The sequence below is a fragment of the Drosophila ficusphila genome, unplaced genomic scaffold (genome assembly GCF_018152265.1).
Source record: "Drosophila ficusphila isolate 14025-0441.05 unplaced genomic scaffold, ASM1815226v1 contig_198, whole genome shotgun sequence".
Lineage (NCBI taxonomy): Eukaryota > Metazoa > Arthropoda > Insecta > Diptera > Drosophilidae > Drosophila > Drosophila ficusphila.
This window is the reverse complement of record NW_025064092.1, coordinates 6243256-6266608: the sequence shown is the minus strand read 5'-3', so window position 1 is coordinate 6266608 and position 23353 is coordinate 6243256. Positions and strand designations below refer to the sequence as shown.

The following is a 23353-nucleotide window of genomic DNA, read 5'->3' as shown; positions in this document are numbered from 1 at the left end:
GTGGGGCAAGCAGCAGGCATTTAATTGCTTGTACAAAATAATAACAGCAACAGCAACATGAGGAGCAGCAGCAACAGCAACAGCAGCAACATGTTGCCAGCGGCGATTGTTGGTAGCAAAAAGCGTCAGAAGACGATGTGGCAAGTGGTGAAGAGAGTTCAAAAACCACAAAATTAAAACAAAATGTGAGATTCCAAAAAATTAAACTTAAAGATACCTGTGTCCGCTCAAAAAAAAAAATATAAGTGGTTAAGATACAAAAAGATGAAAAAACATAAAACACAACTATGATATTAAAATATTAATGAACTAAATTATAAAAAGTTACCATAGAAAACTTAAAGGAAAATATTTAAAAATGGAAATTAATCTTAGCTTTGAAGTCATTTCATATAAGAATTGTATATAGTTATAGGGTATAGTTTCAAAAGAAGATAATTAAAGGGCATCCACCAAATGACTGGGTATCGCATCTATTCCCTGACCTGATTTCATACTAACCATAGAGTATGGATCACGTTGGCCCTTCAAGTTCTCATTAGCAACTATTAGGCCGCCAGATCGGTGGAAGATCGGCGGAAGATATCCAAGTGAACCCAGCCCACGTTGCCTTCTGGGCAATGACAAGGCTGCAAGAATGATGATGACTACCAACATCAGCGGGATGAACAACAACAGTAACAACAACAATAACAACAGAAGCAACAACAACAACAACAAACAACGAAGGAGATGGAGACGACGACGACATCATTAAAAGTCCAAAAGCAAAACAATTATGGAACTCATTGAAGCCAATTATTAGTAAAAACAGCAGCAACAAGTGGCCGCAAGAGAAGGAAAAAAAAAAAAAAAGAGGGGAAAAAAAATTGAAAGTCCCCTTTTAGTCGAGAGCCTTCAGTAGTTGTTGGTTGGTTGTTGTTATTCTTGCTGTTGTTGTTGTTGTTGCTTTGGAGCTACTGTGTGGTACAGTAGCAAAAAAAAAAACAACAAAAGACATGTGGCAAAAAGGGCAAACAGTAGCCGCGCGGCAGCAACAACAACAACAACAACAAACATTGTTAATGAAGCTGCCAAGGAATGCTGAAGGGGCAAGGAGTGCTTGCCACAGATCGCAGATGAAGTCGATGGAGAGATGAAGAGATGGAAGTGAAGACGAGAATCGAGGGAGCAACTTCACACATAAATGGGAGCAACATGTTGCAGGTTGTCAGTTGCTGGTTGCTAGTTTGCGAGTTGCCGGTTGCTACTTTGCCAGTTTCGAGTTGCTAGTTGAGAATTGCGAATTGCTGGCGGGGCAGGCCTTGAACTTCTGTGGCGGCCCTCGCCTAGCAACACGCTAAGTTTGCCGAGTGCCGTTGCACGCGGCCGCCGATTGCAACAATTAAGTTCCATAAACTGCACATAAAAGGCAACGAAGATGTCGCAGTTGGAGTCGGACATATCATGGCCACTCTGCGCGATGCCAACCGATGCCCGGCGATGCCAAGCGATGCCAAGCGATGCCGAGCGATGCCATGCGATGCGATGCCTCCTTAATAATGTCATAAAAATTAGAACGGCGTATTAATTGGCAGCGCTGCGGCAGAGCCGTCACCGGATGCACTGAGAAAAATGTAAATAAGATAAAAGTTGTCCAAACGAGCACTTCTTTGAACTTACCTGAGGTTTTAGAAGTGATTAACAATTCGTGTACTGTTAAGTAATTCTTATTTAATTACTAGGTTTCATTTTTGATAAAAATATATTTGAAAAACAACTGTTTTTAGGCCTGTAGGTTAAAAAAGTAAAATGTTGTATCTTGAAAATGTTTAGTAATATAGAATTTGGCGCTTGATGCTTCAATATATTTACAAACACACCTGTTATTCAACCTTAAACATGGGAGTTTTTAATTTATTTTGCTAAAATGTGTTTGTTTGGTGGTGATATATTTTTACCTTTGGTGACCCTGATTTACTAAAAAATTAGTTCATTTCAGCCATTAAAACCTAAATCTTTAAATATCTACCTTAAAAATGAGACTATTATCAGTGAACTGAATTTAGTTGTAGGTCATATTTTTTTTCATTTTTTTTTTTATAGTTTTTCTCGCTGTGCTGCAACATTTGCCGCTGACTGCGTGTGGGAGCGCAACATGTTGCTGCTGGCTTTTGGCATTTTTTTTCCCTCATTTTTTTCTGCTTGCTTTTTTTGTGTGCCTCTCGCGCGGTTCGACTGCAATTTTGCGCAAATAAAATAAATTGGCAGCCAATTAAGCGAACGCTGCTCGCACAGATCAGAACAAAAGCATAAAGGCAGCAAATTAAGCGCGAAGATGGATGCCACTGAAAGAGAGGCAAGTCAATAGACAGTGGAGCCAACAGAGCGAGAAAAAGATAGAGAGAGAGAGGGGGACAAAGAGAAAGAAAGAGATAGAGACTAGCGGAAGCTGGCTGGCAGCGAAAATTCAATTTAATTAACGGAAAGAAACGGGAATAGCAACAATAACAGCTACTAATTAAAATCAATAGCAACATGTTGCCGCAACATTAGGAATTTTTGATACCCTTAAAAAATATTCCAAGGTCATAATGTGGGGATATATATATTACTTTTTGAACATTATAAAGAACACTTTTAACTTATTTATATTTACTACCTGCAAATCCCTGAAATTCTGCCAAAAAATCTTAGAACTTTGGACCTGAAAAATACGATAAAGTGGGAAATACATTTATACTTTGCTTATTTATTTTATGAAATACTTTTGAATTAAGATCTGTATTCTTTAGAATGCTGTGATCTGATATTATATAATATCCACCCCAAATCTTATAAAGGGTATTCTCGCCCTCGGTTTGGCCTAATCCTCATTCACTCCAAAACACGAACCGCATGGCATTCATTCATTCATTCATTCGGTCGGTCGGTTAGTTAGTTAGCCAATTACATGACAAAATCTTATATGATCGTGCAAATTGTATTTTTATTGCCAATTATTTATTTGTTTCGTTTGGCTTTTGTGGCTGGCCATTGAATCGCCAAGTGAATGCCGACTGGCAGCTAAATGTTATGAGAGCCGCTTTTTTGTGACCACCGATGTTGCTGCAGATTATAATTATAATAAACATAATAACCATGATGATGACGATGGGGCACACAGAACTTTTTATGGCAAGTTGGTTGTGTGAATTTGCAACATTAAAAAAATAAACACTGTCCCAGTTTTTCGATATCGTAGAGCCAGTAATTAGTCGGCTATAACCGATCGCTTCCCCCTAACATGTCGTGATATTTAAATGTTAATTTCAAAAATCATATTCAATTAATTGTCATTTTGTTGTCGTTTCAGCCGTTTTGCTGATTGTCTAACGATCCGTTTGGTCGGCAAATCGCGTTTATTCATTCATTAATTATCGGCAATCTATACACTCAATTTGTATTCAATGCAATTAAAGACGAAATCGTCCGACGATTTTGTTTAGATTTTGTATTTGTTACTGCCACTCGGGGAGAGTTTGTTTTGATGGATCGCAAATATGCCTGAGTATGTTTACGCGGCGGTTGGGGTTAAGGGTCAAAGTAATCGCAGCTCTGCCGCTGCGCAGCTGCTGCTGGTGGCATATTTTTCATGCTCAAATAAATAATATTCAAATTTCGATTAAACGTCATTGCAAATAATTGCGAAATTAAATTAACAACAACGTTGGCTATGGCGGCACATAAAATATACACACACACACACACAGCGGCAATTCGTGTGCATATGATAATTAAAAACAACAATAAAGTACGAGCTGAAAAAGCGCGCACGAAAAATGCGGAAAAACACACAACTGAAATTTGAATAAAATACGAGAAAAAAAAGTGAAATTAAAGGAGAAGGAGCAGGAAAAAAAACAATAACAGAAAGCCCGGCGTAAACACAGTCGGTTGCACTTGAGTAATTTCATATAAAACATAACCAAGCAGAAAGGATATTAATAAACCGACATAAACCCGCTCTCGCATACAATCAAGCGAATGCAAGTCAGTGGCGTCGAAAGGATATTTTAAGGGGGTTTTTCAGATACCTTTGCCATGTCAGGTTCTATGTTCCAACTGAGCTTTTTTGTGGCAAATTAGAGAGGTAGATTTTACAATCCCTGGCTTAGAGAAGTTTTTTCTTGTTTAAGCACACTAAATAAAAATTAAATTTCTATTTTGTACTTATAACCATAAAACCATTGAGCATTTTTGTTTAAATAATTACCTTTTTTTAATTTAACAAACAATGGATAAAATGGTTTCAAAATAATGCAAATATTTTTATTATAAAAGGAGCAATTCGCTTTATTAAAATGTTTTATATTAAAATTCCTGAGATCCCAGATCGTATACGTAATTTTAAGCTCTTTCTTAGTGTGTTTAGACCGATTGGAACTCCCACTCCCCTTTCAAGGACGCTCATGGTCAGTCCCACACACTCGGGCACATTCAAAAACCGAGAGAGAAGTGGCTGACATTGGCGGCGTTGTTGTTTCTGCATTGCCATCAAGTAAATCAGTGTCCAATGTGTAAATAATTTCCATTCGAATGAGCAATTGTGCATTTTTAACCCACACACACACATATACGTATACTAACACACACACATGATGCACACGCACGTGGAATTTCTGGGTGCTGCGCTTTTCATTCGCAGACATCGTCAACGTTTAAAATCACATGAAATTTTATTAAAATGAAGTAAATACGGTGTAAACGTGCTGATAAAACGGTTCGTGCTCAACTGTGTGGAAGGAGGCGGCTTTTGGCGGGGAGGGAAATCGCGGTGGCCAAGGCGAAGCCAACGGCGGCCTACACTTTGCGAAATAGGGAAGAAAAGGCTTGTATTCCAAAAAAGAACTCTCCTATTTACAAAGAACTTTCTGGCTGTAGTAGATTTCTGAGAAAAATCTAAAGGGTAAGAAAAAGGCCCATCATTAAAAATGTTTTTAATTTTTTTACATTTAATCTTAAAGTTTGATGGAAAATGAAAATCTTGTAGTTACTGTATACCATCTTAGATTTTAAACAGGTTTTTTTTTTGAAAAAAATTTAAACAGATTTAAAACAGTCTTACGAAAAACTCACTTATTTGTTACCAACAAATTTTAAGAAATGAATAAGTTGTATCTCTTTTAAAATTAATGAAACTTGCATTTTTTAAAAAATTTTTTTTATCAGGAAAATCTTTGATAGTCTGCCCAATTTCTCTCTATGTTTCTGTTGATATTGAGGCAGGGCTGGCTTTAGGCTATTACCAACTCAATAACTGTTATGTTCTGCCCATGATTCATATAGATTCTTTTTTCTTTGTTGGGGTTTTGGGTTTCTTATCACTTTTTCGAACCAACTTGGCGGCTTTCCCTGTGACATATACGATGTGGATTTTGGAGTGAGTCAGCTGGGATTTTATGCGGGCAGCGCATACAAAAGTCGACCTCCGATGGGTTGGTGGATGGTAGTGGGTGGTGTTTGTGGGGAGTTGGGGCGCGGCACTGCAGAAAATCGCTTATGTAAATATGTCTTCTCTTGGCCATCTCACTCTTGGCCGTCGTCCGTTGTCCGCTGACCGTTGTCCGTTGTCCGTTGTCCGTTGGCTGCATTGTTGTGGTCAGTGGACGTTGCTCTGTTATTAATGACATCGCAGAATGCTGCGAGATGTTTGCTCGCCAGATGTGGAAATGCTGATCAGGATCAGGATGATGACGATGATGATGATGATGATGATGGTGGCTCCTGCTCCTTTTCCAGTTAACCGTTATTTAATGTGTCTGTAATTTTCGATTCGATTCGCAAATGTAATTAACTGTAATGCTGTAATGCCAGCATTTGTGTGGCCCTCTCCTTATCAATTGTCTCCAGCTTTTATTTCTTCATTTATTTATTTTTTTTTGTTTTTTCGTTTGGTTCCGTGTGTGTGTGGTTAAGTGGGGTTAAAAGGGAGCGGAGGGGGTTTTATCTCCGTCTTCAAACAAGCAAATTAAATCATCAATTATTATCATCGAACCGGCGTACACTTGTCCAAGTGTTGATCAAACAACAATTGACACAGTTAACCAACAACAAAAGCGGCGAGCTTAATAAATATCCATCGCTCTTACGGTCCGATTGATTGGCTTCGTTTTCCTTTGATTAATTAATGAGCATCGCGAAACGGAGCAGTGCGGAAAAGTTAATCAAGAGCACTTGTAATAAGGAAGGGGAAAAGTTATTGAGTGGAAAGAGTATATTCTCAACAGATAAATAGTAGATTTCCTTTAGTTTTAATCAGGTAATGATCTCAAAGCAGTTACTTTTCAAAGCGGTAGAATTTCCTTTAGTTCTGAACAATATAAAGATTAAAAATTCTATATTATTTTGTGTGATACGATCTCAGACTATCCGTATACTTAATTTTAATTTCATAAATATTTACAACTGACCAACCGCCTGCTAGTTATTTGCTTTTAAGATCAAATAGAACCTTATACATTTAAAGATAAGGTGTTTCTTTGATCCGTTTAATATGCTACTGAGCATAGAATATCTAATAGAAGTGCCTCCCAATCGAAATCATCGCATCTTGTGGCAAACTCTCTACATCTTCATTGGGACAGCTGCTAATGATCGAGACTGGCATTCTCGAGACTAAAAACAAATAACTCCAACTGAACTTGCCTCGCTGATTTTGCGCTAATTAATGTGTTTTCCACAAAATTAGCAATTTGCGCGCAAATAGAAATTGCAGTGATCGGAATCGGAATCAGACGCGAAGTCTCGTATCGCATCGTATCGTATGGGATTGGATTGTGGATTGTGTGGCTGCGTGGATTGCGCGGTGAAACGAGTTGCGAGTGGTCACCAACTTTGAATGGCAAGCAGCTGTCGAACGGGGCAAAGAGTGGGGGGTGGGGAAAGGGGGAGGGGGGGAGGGAGAGGGGGCAATGGGGTTGGGGGAACGGGAGTGCGGCCGGACGCACAATTAATTAAGTTGACGTTGACGTTGGTCGAGCTCCGCAGCTCTGAATGCAACTGAGGCATGTGAATAGTCACGGACACAGATGCATAAATGCACAGCGAAAAACCAAGGGTAAATTACAAAAAAAAAAAAAAATAAATAAATAAATAAATAAATAACTAAAGATTTATAAAAATAGCTTAAAAGTTTAACCAGAGGATTTAGGAACTTCTACAATTTTAAGAAACTAAAAGTAAAAAAAATGGATATTTTTTTATAGGATATTAAAACTTATTTCTTTATAACTTTTTGAGATTCACTTCTTTTAAGTTATTAAAGCTATTTTTATTAGTCGTTCTTTAGCTTTTGAACAAACTAATTATAAGTTATACCTAAAGTATATTATAGTATGGTTTCCCGACTACAAGATTAAGAATACCCCCCATTTTCGCTAAGTGCCGTACAGCATTCACAGCCCCATTGCAATCGTCTAAGAATCAATGTAATTAGTGGCTGGACGACGGACTGTGGACAGTGGACTCCGTGGACTGTGGACTCCGTGGACGGAGGAGCAGAGCAGCAGGTGCTGATCGTGCGGAGCTGCCTTGAGGAGCATTTCCTCTTGGTATCATTTATGATTAGGTGGCATGCCGGCAGTTAACTCAGTCGAACGGAGTGGAGTCGCCTCCTCCTCAGCCTCCTCCTCCTCCTCGTTGTCCTCCTGTTTTGGTTGAGGCAGCAAACAGCAAGAGCCATCGTTTAATTACAACCGCCACGCATTTGGCCAACTGCAACTGCATCCGTTACCAACATGGCCAAGTTAATTGAACGTAATTGCCAGCCACTTGAGAGCCGACAACCAGCGAGAGAGCCATCGCACCACATCGCACCACATTGCACCACATTGCACCACATCGCATCGCATCTCGGCCTGAAACAGCTCCCCAGGTTCGGAGTGGTTAGAGTGTTAAACTCTAATTGAAACTGTCAGTTGGGGATGTGAGTACCGGGATCGGCATCGGCATCGGAATCGGAATAGGAATCGGCATCGGGATTGCGATTGGCATTGGGATCGGGATTTGGATCGGAAAAACGGATCAAGATGGCAGCTGTCAAAAAGATCTGCAGGTGTGGGCCAAATGGAGGTTCTCAATACTGAAGCTATGGAGGATGATTAGAGTAGCTATTAAAATGACAGAGACCTTATAATTGTATACCTCTTCAGCCATCCAAAGTTTAGTTTTTCCAGGGTTAAATTCACAAATGGCAGACTGATAACCAAACAACTGAACTACTCGTTCCATTCTATGTGATATTTTAATGACTTAACTCAATGATTTACCTTATTAATTTAACTTATATTTGATCTGTTTAATTCCTTTCTTAACTTGTCATTATAAATTATTAATTATGAATATTTTAAAGCTTAAGCTTAGGTTCATTTAAGCCTTAACCAGCTTGTTTCCGATTGAATTAGAACTGCTGGGTGATAGTTTTCCTCATCTCTTGGGAGTAATCGCTTAGTGACTATCACCTTTATTGTTCAATGGAAAGCCATTGACATTTTGGCCAACTGTGATCGCGGTTAAGCACTTCTTGCAACCGAAGTGGAATAGGAAACCCCAAGCGATTCACCTGCCGCTTTCGTATATCGTCGGCGATTTCCTCCTAGCGGATAATCCAGCATCTGCGGCATCTTTCCCAGCCTGACTGCCTCTGGGTTCTCCCCTCTGGCTTTGGCTTTGGCTTTGGCTTTGGAGCGCTGTGACCCGATCTGCCTGGCGGATGCTTTCACCTAATTAACGCCGCTTCATGGCAGTTGCAACTGCAAACTGCATTTGGCATTGTGAGGCAATTAAGCTCTATTTGAAGTGGACTTTAACGACTGCACCCAGAGTTTAGTTTAGTTTAGTCGATTCGACTACGAGTGGATCGTAGTAGAGTAGACTAGAGTTAAGTGGAGTGGACTAAAGTGGAGTGGAGTGGAGTAAGGTGGAGTGGAGTTCACTTTGGAGAGCCTCCAGATCGGATCGGATCGGATATTAGCGCTGTGGGCTTTGCACATGACGTGTGCGTGTCGCCATGCTCCTCGTAATTGTAGTTGTAGTTGTGCCTGTGTAATTGTGATGTGGATGCTCCTCAGTCTTTCAGTGCGCAGTCTTCAGTCTTCGGTCCTCAGTCTTGCAGTCTTCAGTCCATAAAAGCGCAATTTGTCGTAATTGTTTAAGCAGAAAGAAATAACAGCGAACAACGAACGACGAGCGACAACAAAACGACACAAGGCATAAAACAACTTAATAAAAATTCCACTGCTGTGTTGTACATCGTTGGCATTATCGTTACAGGAGGGTCGACGAATTGACAGCCAGGGTTTTTAGGCTAAGTTTTGGCCCCACCCGCCCAAAAACCCCCTACCAAAAAAAAAAAAACACCAAGTAACAAATCAAAATAAAACGCACAGTGTGTTGCTGACATTTCAAGGGGTGTGATTCCAATTCCTTCGTATAAATCTCACTTAGCACTTTCATTTTCGTTGTTTTTTTGTTGTTTTGTTGAAGAAACTCCAACATGAAATGCTTACAAATAGATTAACAAATAACGGCAACAATAACTACATGTAGTACATCTGCTGGCTAGCGCCTCCATATGTTGCCACAAGCACGATAAACAACGGCGAATAACTGTATAACTGTAGCAAGAACAATATAATAATAATAATAACATAACAACAATTGGCGGAGGAACAACACACAGCAAGTCGCATAAATCAAAGCGGGCAATCTGCGGGTCGATGATTTCAGGGGGCGGAATCACCAGAATCACCAGAATCCCCTTAGAATCCCCAGAATCGCCGGAATCGCCGGAATCCACGGAGTGAAATGGGGGTAAATTGTTCCAAAGGGGGCAGAAGCTGTCGGATTTGGGGAGCTGCATGTGGCAGCATTTGTTCCCGACTCCAAGAAACAACAACAACAACAATGTGATGGGGCACTCGATGGCACTTCGAAATGGATTCGCAAGTGCTTCGATTTACGAATGGCCATCAAAACCTGTGGTGTCCAAAAAACAGACGACAAAAATATGATAGGTTCATTGGAGAAAAAAAGGTGTTGGTTTATCTGAAATTTTTTACGAGACATATCTGTATTTAAAGAGAAAATATTATTTAAGGTGTTCGTGTTAAATTCATTTTATTTAATAATCCTTAGGCTAGCTACATTTCGCATTTTTTATGTCATATTTATTTTGCGTTCTTAACGACCATTTAGTAAGCAGAATTCCACTAAACAAGCTCTTCTAATAAATTAACTATAATATTAATGAATATGTTAACTTACAAATACAAAATCAGTATTTAATATTGGGAAATCGTAACCTGTTCAATTAATTTTTGGACTGTGCTCCCGAATCCGACTTCGATTGCTGTCAATGGCAGGACCAAGTGTCGCCTTGGATGCCACTTGAATGTCCTTTCCCCACACCCACAAACACCCCCCTCTCAATCGCAATCAGTGTGTGCATTTGAGTTTGATTAGTATTTATGGCACTTTAAGTACATTCAAGAGTGGGGAGTCCGCAATTATACGGCAAATGGGAATTTAATTGTTGGCCGGCCACTTGAGAAGGCTCCTTTAACATTTCGGGCTTTCTCTTTACCCCCGGGAAAGTTTTCACCGTGGGAAATGGAGTGGGGAAAACAAAAAAAAAAGGAGGTACTGGAAAAACAATATAAATGGCATAAAACATGTCCCAAGCGTTACAGGACTTTTTGCCTTGTTGCGCAACATGTTTCCATGCTTCCCATCCTGAAATTCTGAAATCCAGAAATGTTTCGTGCCCTTTGCCTTTGGTGACCACCTCGTCCACCTTCGTCCACCTCGTCTTCGTTTGCATTTTTATGGCATAAAAATTAAAAATGAATTTTGATTGTTTTCTTGTTTTTCCTTATATTTTATTTTAATTTCCTCTCTCGTTATTTATACTTTTTTTCAGTTTTTGTTTTCTGCTGGCTTTGTTTTAGTTTTCATGTCGCGTACTTGACGTTTTTCATTTCGTTTTCTTTGGCTTTCCTTTTTTGTTTTTTTTTTTTTTTGTTTCTGCCTCGGCCTTTGTTGCTGGTAATTTGTTCTTGTTCTGCATAAGTTTGCCTTGGAAAAGGGGGTGGGGCAGTGGGTGTTGGGTGGTGGTCTCCTAGGAAGCCTTGCATGGCCAAAGGACATTCCAAACGGAATTGGATGCTAGCGAGCGTGTATGTGGAAGCTCCTTCTCCTTTTTTTGCAGAATTTTAATCATTTTTATTAAAGGTTTCACTTAACTAAAGGTAGAAATTAAGTTGTTTTGGGTCAACATAGTAGTTGTTTTGGGTCAACATAGTAGTTCTTATAAATAAAAGAAACTGGAAACATATTCATTTATAAATAATTTATTTCCTAAATATTTTTCAACTATTTAAAGTTGACACATTTTTTTATATGACTTTTGTAAGGCATCAATTTCTGTTTTATCAGTTATTAATAAATTTTCTTTTAAAAGTGTATTCCAATAATTGGAAATCTATAGTTTTTTTCAATTAGTCAAATGGTTCGAAAATAGTTCATTACTTTCTTGAGTCTTTTCTTGTATCATTAATCAATGAGTAAATAAATGCTCAAAGTATTTGCAGCACATTCCCCTCATTACCCTTTTATTCGCATAATTTTATTATAAATATTTCCCGCACTTCGATTTTCCAGCGCTGCGTATGCAAATTAAATTTACATTTATTTTTCGTGACTCGTTGCAAATTGGCGCAATGCGAGACAGGTGGTGCGGGTGGTGCAAGTGGGTGTGATTGGGCCGAAAGGCGGTTGAATGGGGGGCTGAAAGGGGGCGTGGTCCTGGCTGTCTCTACAGCTGCACGCTCAGCACGTTTATTCGCACTTAATTCGCACTTTTTGACACCTTTTGTGACCGAACCAAACCAAACGTGGCGAATGGACCTGGACCAAAGTCCGAAAAGTAAATATACAAACTCTGGCCCACCATTTTTCGCATGTCAACGGCATAATGTGCATTGCGAACCCGAGCCGAGAGAGAGTGGCGCGAAAAATTATGCAAAATAAATTAATTACCAATTAAGGTTGGAGTGGGGAAAACGCACAGCTGTTGTCCGTGATTTTCCACCCCGTTTTTGGGCTTGCAATTACCCCCATTTTCCACCCATCATTCCATTGCGTTTGTCACACGAGAGGCTCGTCGCCACTAATTAGTGTCATTAAAGCGCTCCACACGAGAGGAGCACTAGAGCACCCTTAAAACAACAATAATAACAACAACAAGAACAACCACATCCCCTTTTGGAAAGTGCATTAAAACGTGACACAAAATTGCAGCGAGCAAATAAATAAACCATAAACACAACTGACCGCAGAAATCAACTTAATTCCAAGAGAGAAAGAGTCTAAAAACTAGAAGGGAAAAATGGAAAAAAAAGAAAGGGATGGAAAGGGGGTGAGAAGGGGGTGGTGGCGAGTAAGCCAAGTAGGCAAGTAACTTCCGTTAACTTGCGTGCAAAGCCATAATTTCCAGCGGGGAGGAGACCCCTCCCCCCCCCCCTCCTTCTTCTTCTTCTCCATTGCCTTCTTCACGTATTCTTTTGCCCCTTTTCGAAAATTGGGGTTAAAAAGGGTTTAAGTTGCCGCTAACTTGGGTCACATGCATATGCATAATTATAGAGCTCCCCATCCGGAACGTAACGAAACGGAACGCTCCAAACTCTGGACGAGTGTTGCGAAACGCCAAACCCTCCAACGCTTAGCAAACTAAACTGTGAAAACGCCAGAGGGGCTTTAAGGAATGGAGAACGGAGAATGGATGGAGGGAGCACGGGTATTATGCCACTGGCCGGAATACCACGGTACGCCTCCGGTTCACCTGCCATCTGAAATTTGAATATTGATTGGCTTTAATGAGTGTCGTTGGTCGCGCAATTAGTTCGGCAAAGGGTTTTCCACACGGGGGGCTTGGAAATTGGGCATTGGGTAGTGAATAGTGGGTAGTGGGTTATAAAGAGGGGAAGTTGGGTTGGGGAAAAGTTCAGAGAAGCGGAAATGTGGGCTGTTTGGGGTGTGGTTAACCAGAAGCGGAGGAATTCCGGATGGCCGCAGGCCTGGAAACTCCAGATCCGAATTGCCTTTAACTATTGCTGGAGTGCTATATTCATATCTTGTGTTCAGAAAATATTATTATTCATATTTTGACTTATTTCCTGGCTAGCTCATTGGGTTTTTATGTTTACCGAGGCATTAGAGGCTGTAAATACTTTTCAAATCAGCTATTTTTGTAGAAGTCCAGATAACTAGAATTATTTGGTGGTGGATGATATTTTAAGCAATGGGGTTTTCATTTATATATAATTTTTTGGGAATTTTGAATATTTTTTTTTGGGAAAGGGAACTTTTAATGTACTTATTATTATATATGTATAATAATATTATTAAAATGTTGTACTTGATTTTGTTACTTCAAAATTTGGAAAAAATGTTTTAGTTTTGTATATTTGGATTTAATATGATAAGCTATATTAAGAATATAAATTATTTCGGCTTATTGCTTTATCTTTTTACTGTTTAGTTGCTTTCTTTGGGTGCATAAAAGACTCCTATATCCGGAATAGTTATTTTCTTGCTAATTGCCTACGCTAATTCTGTTTTGGGCATTTCGGGACTTCTTGGACTAGATTTAAAGGCTTCGATCGGCGAGTGCGCTCTAACTAAACTAATTACACATCAGTCAGTCAGTCAGTGGGTGAGTCAATCAATCAATCAAGCTGCCAGCAGCAGCGAGATCATTTGCCAGCGGCCTATCTCCGCATCGGGCCAAAATTGGATGCAAATTGAAAAGCATTTTGTGGGAATGTAATGCATAAATTAATTGAGCGGCCAACACACAGAGAGAAAAAGCGAGAGCTTTCGGGGAATGCGACGGGGGCCCCGAAAACTATGAATCTGCAATGAGTGAATGTGAATGTGAATGGCAAATGTGAATGTGAGTCCGGTGGGGGAGGGGAAAAGGCGTTTTTGTTGCCTGATAAAGCATTCATGCAGCCACGCCCACCGTCAGAAATGTGGCGAAATGCAATTGAAAATGAAAATCTAATATGGACGCGCGTTGCCGAGCGGCGTTTAGCATTCGATTTCATTTGTCTAAACTAAATAACAATGCAGTCTGTATAGAGGGGCAGAGGGGGCGTGGCGGGGTGGCATTGCATGTTGCAGCTGCCAAAATTGAGTTTTGATGCGCTCCATGCAGCAGGAGCCTCCATTTCCATTCCCAAACCCGTCCATTCGGTTCAGTTATTGTTTGAAACGTCGCGTTAAATTTACATAAATTGATTTGATTGAATTTTTATGAGTCGGCGGTGGAGTCCAGTGCGAGTTGGAAAGCCCCATCCACATTCGCATTCGCATTTGACCAACCATCCTGGCATTCCGGCATTCCATTCTGGAGATCTCTCTCCTCGACGACCGTCGGCCATCAACTGCTGATGACTTTTCGACCCCTTCGGCATTTCGGGGGAATCGTAGGCAACCGTCTAATTAAAGTCATTTCCAGCAGCTGCATAGCCCCAAAACCCAACCCCCATCCACGTTTTACCTACCCTTTTACCCCCCCCACCTCTTTTTGGGCCGTGGTCAAGTCGAGGTCACAGTTGGCGCTACATGGCGCTGGGCTTAATGCGAGCCATTTGGCCCGTACTCGGCTTTTGGACAACGGACAAACGGACAGGGGACAACGGACAAACGGACACGGACGAGGGCAATCAGCGAAAAGAGAGGCGGCCAAAAGCAGAACCAGACACAGCACACATTGTAGCCACCTTCTGTGGGGTGCACGGAATTATGCACAGGAAAGAATTATAAATACCAACGCAAAAGGAAAGTTCCACAATATAAACAAAACATAATATTTCCAGAAAATTGACAAGCTTATAAGATCCTTAGAGAGGAGTTATTTCTGGTTTGGTTTATTAATTTCTCAAAAATAGTTAAGCCTTTTATTTAACAGTTAAAAATTAATTAAAGGTCAGGATGCAAATTAAAATTTAAAATAAATAAAGTACATGTAAATAAATAAAGTTACTCAACTTAGTTCGTAGTAGTACTAAGCAATTTAGCCGAAAAACTTCTCAACCTTTGCTATTTGAAGAAGAAGCCTTCTGTTTTTTTCAGTGCAGTGACTGCAACATGGCCAAGGCATTGCATATTTTTAGGGTTTCCCCAGCGCTGGCTGAAATTGCAACAAACTATTTAGCAGCGGCGAAGGTTGGGGGGCGCCAATTTGTCATAAATCTCGTTATTTTAAATCGCCGCTTGGCATTCCACGAAATTCTGCGTGCGGGCAAATGGGCCTTTTGTTTGCATTGATTTGTTGTTGGCCGTTTGCCTTGCTCGTTTCTGTTAACGTTAACGTTATCGAGCGCGAGCAGTTGCAAATATTGTATTGGGGGCAATGAGACCTATTTAAAAATGGGAATATTTCTTATGTTAGACTTCCACAAGATGTATTGCTTGTATAACTTATTCTTGAACTAAAAAACTAAAAAAAAATTGAGTATGCCTAAAAGTATGCTTCTCAATACTGACATTAAGCACACTAGCGCCGCTGTAGGCTACAGCTGATACAGCTGTGAAATGCCGTTACTTTAAAATGTTTGCACACCCGAGGAAAAAAATGCATTTCAGCATTATGTTGAATATTGGTTTGAAACAAATTATTAGTTTTTGTCGTAATAAGATTTACCTAAAGTGTTTGGATTCAATATTGTTCACATACAAAATTGAATTAAACTTGGTCTCGAAAATATATGCAAAGTCCTCAAGAATATTTTTGATTTCGAGATGAAGTTTTTCTAGGGTTGTCTTAAAATGCACCAAAAAGCTGCACTTGCGCCGTTATCGGTTTAACTGGTATTTACCAACACTGTAGCGTTGGAAGCCTTTACCTTAAGAACTTTTGCGGGAGAACGAATTTTCAAAGGAAATTTGAGAAATAACAGACAAATAGACATGGAGTATCTGTACAATGCTAGTGTTCAGTGCGAGGATGAGGAGCGGGTTAACTACTTCAACTACGACAAGTTCTTTGTGCCGCACGAGAGGGCCATGGAGCTGGAGCAGCAGGCGGTCCTGCGGCAGCCCCAGTGGCAGCCACAGTGGCCATCGCACCAACAACAACAGTGGGAGTCGCACCTCCAGCAGCAGTGGGCCCTCTCTCCGATGTCCCGTTATTGGCAGCAGATCTGCAGTCCCAATGTATTCCATTATCCCCGTGATATATAAGTATGATCCCCGCCTAATGCGAATATCCACTGCTCTCCTTCCAGATGATGACTATGGACATAACCAAAACCGAACCCGGACTCGTCGGGCTTTCCTCCAATCAACAGCAGCAGCAACAGCAGCAGCAGTCGCAGCAATCGAACGCCGGGATGAACAGCGGCGGCCAGAACAACGGGCCCAATCCCAATGGCAACGGGAATGTGGTCAATGTGGTCAACTCCGGCGGTGCCGGTGGCGGAAACAATGGCAACGGGAATGTCCAGAGCATCGCCGCTGCCGCAAACAATAATAACAATAACAACAACAACGGCAGCCAATTGTGCGCCGGTTGCGGCAAGCACATCCAGGACCGCTACCTCCTCCGCGCCCTGGACATGCTGTGGCACGAGGACTGCTTGAAGTGCGGCTGCTGCGACTGCCGCCTCGGCGAGGTCGGCTCCACCCTCTACACCAAGGGCAACCTGATGCTCTGCAAGCGGGACTACTTGAGGTGAGATATGTAACTTGATTAAACCATAACTTCAACTGGAGTGTACTAGTGGTGCAATTTATAAGCTTCTTGGGGTGAAGTAGTTATTTTGGTTAATATGATACTACTCTACAAAATGCTTAGGATTAGAATGCTTTAATAGAAGTTATAATACACAATACAATAACTTCGCAGAATGTATTATGATTTGTTGAGTGTACATATATGAATATGTTACTGAATTCGAAAGAAATTAATCTTTGAGAAGTATAGAAAATCATATTAAATCATTAGTCCTTAAAAAGTAGGTCAGTAGCAATAGCAAGAAACAAAGAAAGTCTAGACCACTTAATAAGTCCTATGATTTATTTAAGTTGTTAACAAATTTGAAATGTTTGATAAGAAGTTTTAATAAAGGATCAAGAAAGCTTAGCTATTATTTATATTTTAAAGGATTTAAATGAATTGATGGGTTATTTAGAAGTTAGGCCAAATATTTACTTAAATAATTTATAATAATAATTTGCTGTTTTTATTTCTCCACAAGTGTGCTAACTACCTTTTCTACCATTATCTCCCCGGCAGATTGTTCGGCAACACGGGCTACTGCGCCGCGTGCAGCAAGGTGATCCCGGCCTTTGAGATGGTGATGCGCGCCCGCACCAACGTGTACCACCTGGAATGCTTCGCCTGTCAGCAGTGCAACCACAGGTGAGCATCGAATCGATCCCCTTTACTCCTCCACCACTCCTTTTTCCGCTTCCTTTGTGGCCATCATTCATCACGTCGTGAGGCACTAATGCCAGGCGGCCAACAAACGATTTCGCATGCATTTTTATGGGCAATTTGCACAGAGATTCGCAGTGGAGGTGGCCGCATAAATCCCTTTTTAATCTTCGGCCCATCGAAGCGGGCCCAAAGTGGCACTTGAAGTTTTATTAACGTGCTTGCCAGTCAGCAAATTGCCGTCGTTTACAAGCTAACTGGCAAAACAAACTGGGGGGGTGGGGCGTTGGGAAACCCCTTTAGTGTCATACGTTTTCTATGAAAACCGCATAAATTTCACATTGAACCGAACCCTTTTGGGTGCCATCAAGTCATCGTTCGTGCGCCACGGCCTCGAATATTTTATTGGACTTGGCCAATTCCTGAAATGTCACTCTGGAGGGCTTTAAACTGCAACTTTTCTGGCCGCGTCTCGTTCTTCCCTTTGGTCAGTGGCGATTCCGCCTCGTTTGGTTTGGCTTGGTTTGGTTTCGTTTTCGTTTCGGGTTTCTGCATTAATAATGAGGGCGCACATATGCCACCGCTTTCCCGTTCCCCGTTTTCCGTTCCACAAAACCCACGGCATAGTAGTCGTCGATTGTGCAACAAGGGAGCAGGCATTAAATATTAAAAGTGCCGCCACACGGCGTTGGCTGGTAAAAAATATTGAAATAAATGTTAAAACATATTGGCATATTGTGAGAATCGTCTCCACCCGTTTGACCCCGGCTCCTTATCCTCCGAACTCCTCCCGCTTTTTGCCCGACCTTTGTTTTCGCATTGCCTTTAAAAATGTATCAGGAGCAACGAACTCGGTGGCTCAAAAGGTGTCCCCTTTGTTTCTTGCTCAGGATTGGGCAGTTTTCACTGCAAGCAGGTGGCTTTTCATAGAGAAATTATAGAAATTGCCAGGCATACAAGAGCTTTTATTAATTAGTTGTTGGGGATATCATAAACTATCAAATAGAAAGAGAAGTATTGAAGTATTTCTCCCAAATAGAAAGAGAAGTATTAAACCAATAGGCTTGTTTTATGCGCCTTCTCAGTTTTTTTAATGGAACTTTTCCCTTCCTTTTGCTAATCAATTTTTCACGTAAATTAATTCAATTGCCGAAAAAATCCATTGAGGCGTGTTCGCATGGCCAGCGGCTGCTCCTCTTCCATTTTTATTTTACTCCTGTTTTTTGCTGGTTGGTTGGATGGCCACATTTAAAATGCGGGCTTTCATTTGGCAAACAAAAAGAGTTTTCCTGCCGCGTCCCGAGTTCCTGTTGCTGCTGCTGCTGCTGTTTGGGAAATGTTGCAAAATGCATTGGCGACTGTGAGGTTTGCATAATTTCCTGTCGTCAGCAGCGATGAACGATGAACGACGATCGACGACATCCTTGCTGCGATTGGAGTCGAATCCAAGTCAAATCTTTCGTCCAGCCGGATTCTTTTTTATTTTTTACGAATTTCCCCCGTTTTATTTTTTGTGTTGTGTTTCCTTGTTGGTTGATTTTTTTTTTTTCATTATTTTTGGTTACTTCCTGTTGACAATTTGCTGTTGGTTTCTTCTGTGAGCAAAAAGAAAAATAAGGATAGGGGGCAGGATGAAATGCCCGGATGTGCGAGTGCCGCACAGAGAGGCACTCACTTATCAACATGTCCGTGTCCATTTCCATATTTCCATCTCCATCTCGCCATTGCCATCGCCATCGCCATGTCACAGGTGCTCTGAATGCCAGTGGCAAAAGAAGCAAAAGTTTCCACTCTTTGTTGACTCTTTTTCGTGGACTTTTGTTGCCCTGTTTTGGTAGATAAACAAAGCGATTTTTTTCTGCCTGCCACGCCCACCAACCAACCAACCCACCAAAAACCCGTCCGTCAATCGATTTGGCCACGCAACCGAAACCAGCAGGCCAACAAAATGTTGACGTAAATCAAAAGCCAAATTTCATATCCGCTGTAAGTCTGCTGTAAGCTGATTTGCCCAGTCTCCTCCGGAATGGATGCACTGCCCCCGCCCCCTGGGATTCAAACTTTAAACGTTCCTTTTTCCCCCATTTTCATTCGGTGGATGGAGGAGTAGCCAAGAAGAGGGTATTGCAATGGGATGTGTGGCAAGATGGATGAAGTTCTGAGATTCAGAGGGGCCAATATGTTACCACCGCTTTAAGAAGACTCAATTTGCAAAAGAACGCTTTGTATACAATTACAAGGCATCAGCAAGATCAGTGGTTTTGCTTTTTAATTGCTTATATTATTCAAAAGCTCGAATTTCATTCATTTTAATTGGCAAAAACACTCTGAAGAAGTTAAATTGTCAAGTTCCAGTAGATGCATTTTTACGTTAGTGCAGGAACTTACTTAAACCTCTGGTCTTAGATTCTTTGTCCTCACATCAGATTTCACTTGCATTCATTTTAACAGATCTCAAGGAACATCATCAAAATATTTAAAAGAATTTTCTAAATTTAGGAACTGGAAAATTTATTAGATTCCATATTTCTATCGTATTTCATTTGAAAAGTTACACATAAGTCTTTAAAAAAAGTAAAAGGAAGATTTCCGATTACAGTATTATTCCCTTACCAACATTCTTGGCTGTTTATTTGGCTTAAAATCCTAGAGGACATCCACTGGTCTGGTCGTCAGGACCCTAAAATCTTCCCCACTGTGCATCCCATGGTTTTTTCAGGGCTTTTTTCCATTTGTAATGCGAGAACTCCCCTTCGGTGTGTTTCGCTTCGTTTTTGGTGCGGTTTGAGTGCTTCTGTTGGCTGTTTGCTGTTTGCCGTTTTCCCGGAGTGGGCGTGGCACAGCCGCCTCTGCCACCGGTACAGGTGCTAACATAAATATTTTGACAAAGGGCTCCATGTTCGCCAGAGAGGCGAACTTTATTTGCAGTTGGCTGAATGCACTCCTCTTCATTCCAACTCCCAACTACCCAACTCCCTCCAATTGAAGCCACCACTTTGGACTCCAGCCTCGCCAACTGTTGCTGACAGCGCTTATCTGACTTCCTTCTCCTGGTGTTCCTTTCCTTTTGCTTTGGTTTGAGTTTGGTTTGGTTTTGGTGTCCTGTCTGTCTGCCTTTCACTCTGAGTAGCTGTCCTTCGTCTTTGGAGCGCTTTTCTTTTGTTTTTGTCCCCGGAGCTGTTTGGCAGTTACAGTCGCTACAACCGCTGTCAATTGTCATCGCTCACCGCTCACCGCTCGTCGTTGTCTTTGTTTAAGCGTGTGGAAAAATCGTTTCCACTTCCTCTCCGACTTGCCATTCCCCGTATACTAACCATTTCCGGTTTCTTCTTTTCTTCTTTTTGGCTTCCAAAACAGATTCTGTGTGGGCGACCGATTCTACCTGTGCGAGAACAAGATACTCTGCGAGTACGACTACGAGGAGCGTCTGGTCTTCGCCTCGATGGCCAATCATCCGATGCTCAAGCGGCACGTCTCCTCCTTGGGCCAAGGATCTCCAACTGGAGCGGCCGGTGCACAGAATACCGCTGGCGGATTGCTGGGCGGCGGACCAGGCAATGCCAATGTGAATGGTGTGGGCATGGTCAACGGGCCAAGGACTCCCGGTGATCACAATAACAACAACAATGGACCACAGACGCCAACTGGCGGTGGATCGCCGTTCGCTGCCGCCGCTGCTGCCGCCGCTGCCGCTGCCCACATGAAGAACCAACTGGGAGCGTCCAGCTAAAATAAAGCCCTGGGCATGAGCGCTGCTGGCGGAGCTGTTGTGGGAGGATCCGGAATGGGAGTGGGTGTGGGAGTTGGCGTTGGAGTTGGAGCGGCGGGACAGCAGTTCTACTCGGGATTCGGACTGCAGCATCAGCACCAACAGCAGCAACAACAGCAGCAACATCAACAGCAGCAGCAGCAGCTCATGGGTTTGGGAATGGGAATGAGCAGTGGATCGGGAGGAGGAGGAGGAGGATCCACTGGAGGAGGAGTTGGATCCGCTGGAGGACCAGGAGCTGGAGGCGTTGGCAGCATCGGCAGCGGCTGCAAGCGCTACCAAAGAAAGTTCTACAACCGCAACTGAGAGACGCAATCGATGGTGAACGGATCGACGACAACTGGAGGGGAGTGAGAAACGCTTGGAGGAAGGGATCGACAAGAAATCCATGAATCGATATTCAAATCTTCGTTTGCTTCGCGACTGAGTTCAAGTTTTATATAGTTTTAATGGCCTAGTTTTTAGTTAGCCTACGCAAAAGTCCTTGCTGAAGTTGCAGACATTTTTTTGGATCCTAACGTTTAAGCGACAATATGTTTACTTAGTTCTATTCGAGGATACCCCACAGTTTTTTTTCTTAAAAACAAATTTTTTTTTTTTTTTTTTTATACTTTTACCAAGACCTGTACATATTTTCCTTGCGAACTGTTGACTTTTTAGCGCGATCCCAATTTTTATACATAACTTCACGATATAGATATATTTGTATTTATCTATGTATATGCATAAATAATTTTATTTTCACGCTCGAAGCGTGCGGTGCCAAAACAAATTCAAAGCAGTGCCAAAAAGTTAAAAAATAAAGGAAGTGAAAAGCAGGAAGCAGAAAGCTGGAAGAAACGAATGGCGGCTAATATCGGATTTAAGTGGAGCTACGAAATCGAGCGAGTTTAAACATCCCCACCGATCAATGCTCGATTTTCAGGGTGTCCTTTGGATCCGAAGGGAGCTGCAGAAAAAAGCAAGAAGGAGGAGGAGGAGGATCGAAGGGTTTAGAGGGCAATTGGCAAAGTGAACTTTGATGTGTAAATATTAAAAACATTCTGCACACGACTTAAGCACACATGATTTTTGTTCTGATTCCATTTTAAGTCTGTTGGAGCAACGTTGTTGATTATTATTTAAGTTTAGTTTAGTGCGAGGCTAAAGAATGTTCTTTCCACGGCGAACGTTGTATAGAAAGTATAGAAAGGCGGGTTCAATAATCCAGAATGAATAATCCCGACCGGCGGTAGATGTAAAGAGATAAAAAGATCTGTAGGTCGATGTAAAGTTAAGGACTCGTGTGCATGTGTGTATGTATATCTTAAATAACCAAGCGAACTAGTTACAATATGGGTGTATTTATTAACTCTTTTTTTTTTTTTGCAATCTAATGTATAACTAATCAATATGCGTAATTAGCGTTCGATCGGAGCTAGCAAATACGAGTATTCTAAGTGCGGGAGAAACCAAAGTGTGTGTATAAGCATCCAGTCTATCTACGAGCGATAAACAATACTACCTATCTATCGAATAACCGAAAAAAAACTATGTTAAATATCGTAATAATCTAATAATCAGACCTAAGTAAGAGCGATTACCCAATATTTTTTTTGTATCGTATTGTTAGAGAGCAGGCATAAAGTTAAATCAAAAAATCAAATATCTAAAGTGTAAGATAAACCCGCTTAGACTTATATAACGTACGTGCATATACATAAAAAAAGAAAACTGAACACACCCCATACTTCATGTTTTTTGGACGGCAACAATAATAATAGCGAAACCAGAAACAAATGCAAATGCAAATAAAAGAAATCAAAACTAAAGAGAGAAAAAAAAATTAAAAATAAAACAAAGGCAAATGCAAAAGCGAAAAAAAAAACAAAAGGAAACAATAAATGTAATTAACAAACATTTGAAAAAATTAACCCGCAGTTGTTGGCATTTATTTCAACGGGGGGTTAAGAATAAATGGGGTTTTGGTTTTCATGGGGTTTTTTTTCTGTTTTTTTTTTTTTTTTTGCTGGTTCTGGGTGGATTTTTGGGCCCAACCGTCTGTCGATTGCAGTTTGCCGCTTGACATTTGTTGACTCTTTCGCTTTGACGGCCATTAATCACGGCATTGTTGTTGCCAATTT

At 41.2% G+C, this 23353-nt stretch overlaps 2 protein-coding genes across 2 annotated transcripts in view; both read left to right on the top strand.

Moving 5' to 3' along the window:
- Positions 1–16398, top strand: part of LOC108088614 — a 42127-nt gene extending 25729 nt beyond the window's left edge. Inside the window, exon 2 of the mRNA XM_017186502.2 lies at positions 16311–16398. The gene's annotated coding sequence lies outside the window, so the exon portion shown is untranslated. The remainder of the gene's footprint in view (positions 1–16310) is intronic.
- On the top strand, positions 15900–22959 carry LOC108088611. The gene is given in 4 exon segments (XM_017186499.2): positions 15900–16239; positions 16311–16756; positions 17321–17446; positions 20819–22959. Coding segments are annotated over 4 exon segments (1536 nt in total). The 5' UTR covers positions 15900–15993; the 3' UTR covers positions 21537–22959.
- The last annotated feature ends 394 nt before the right edge of the window (positions 22960–23353 follow it).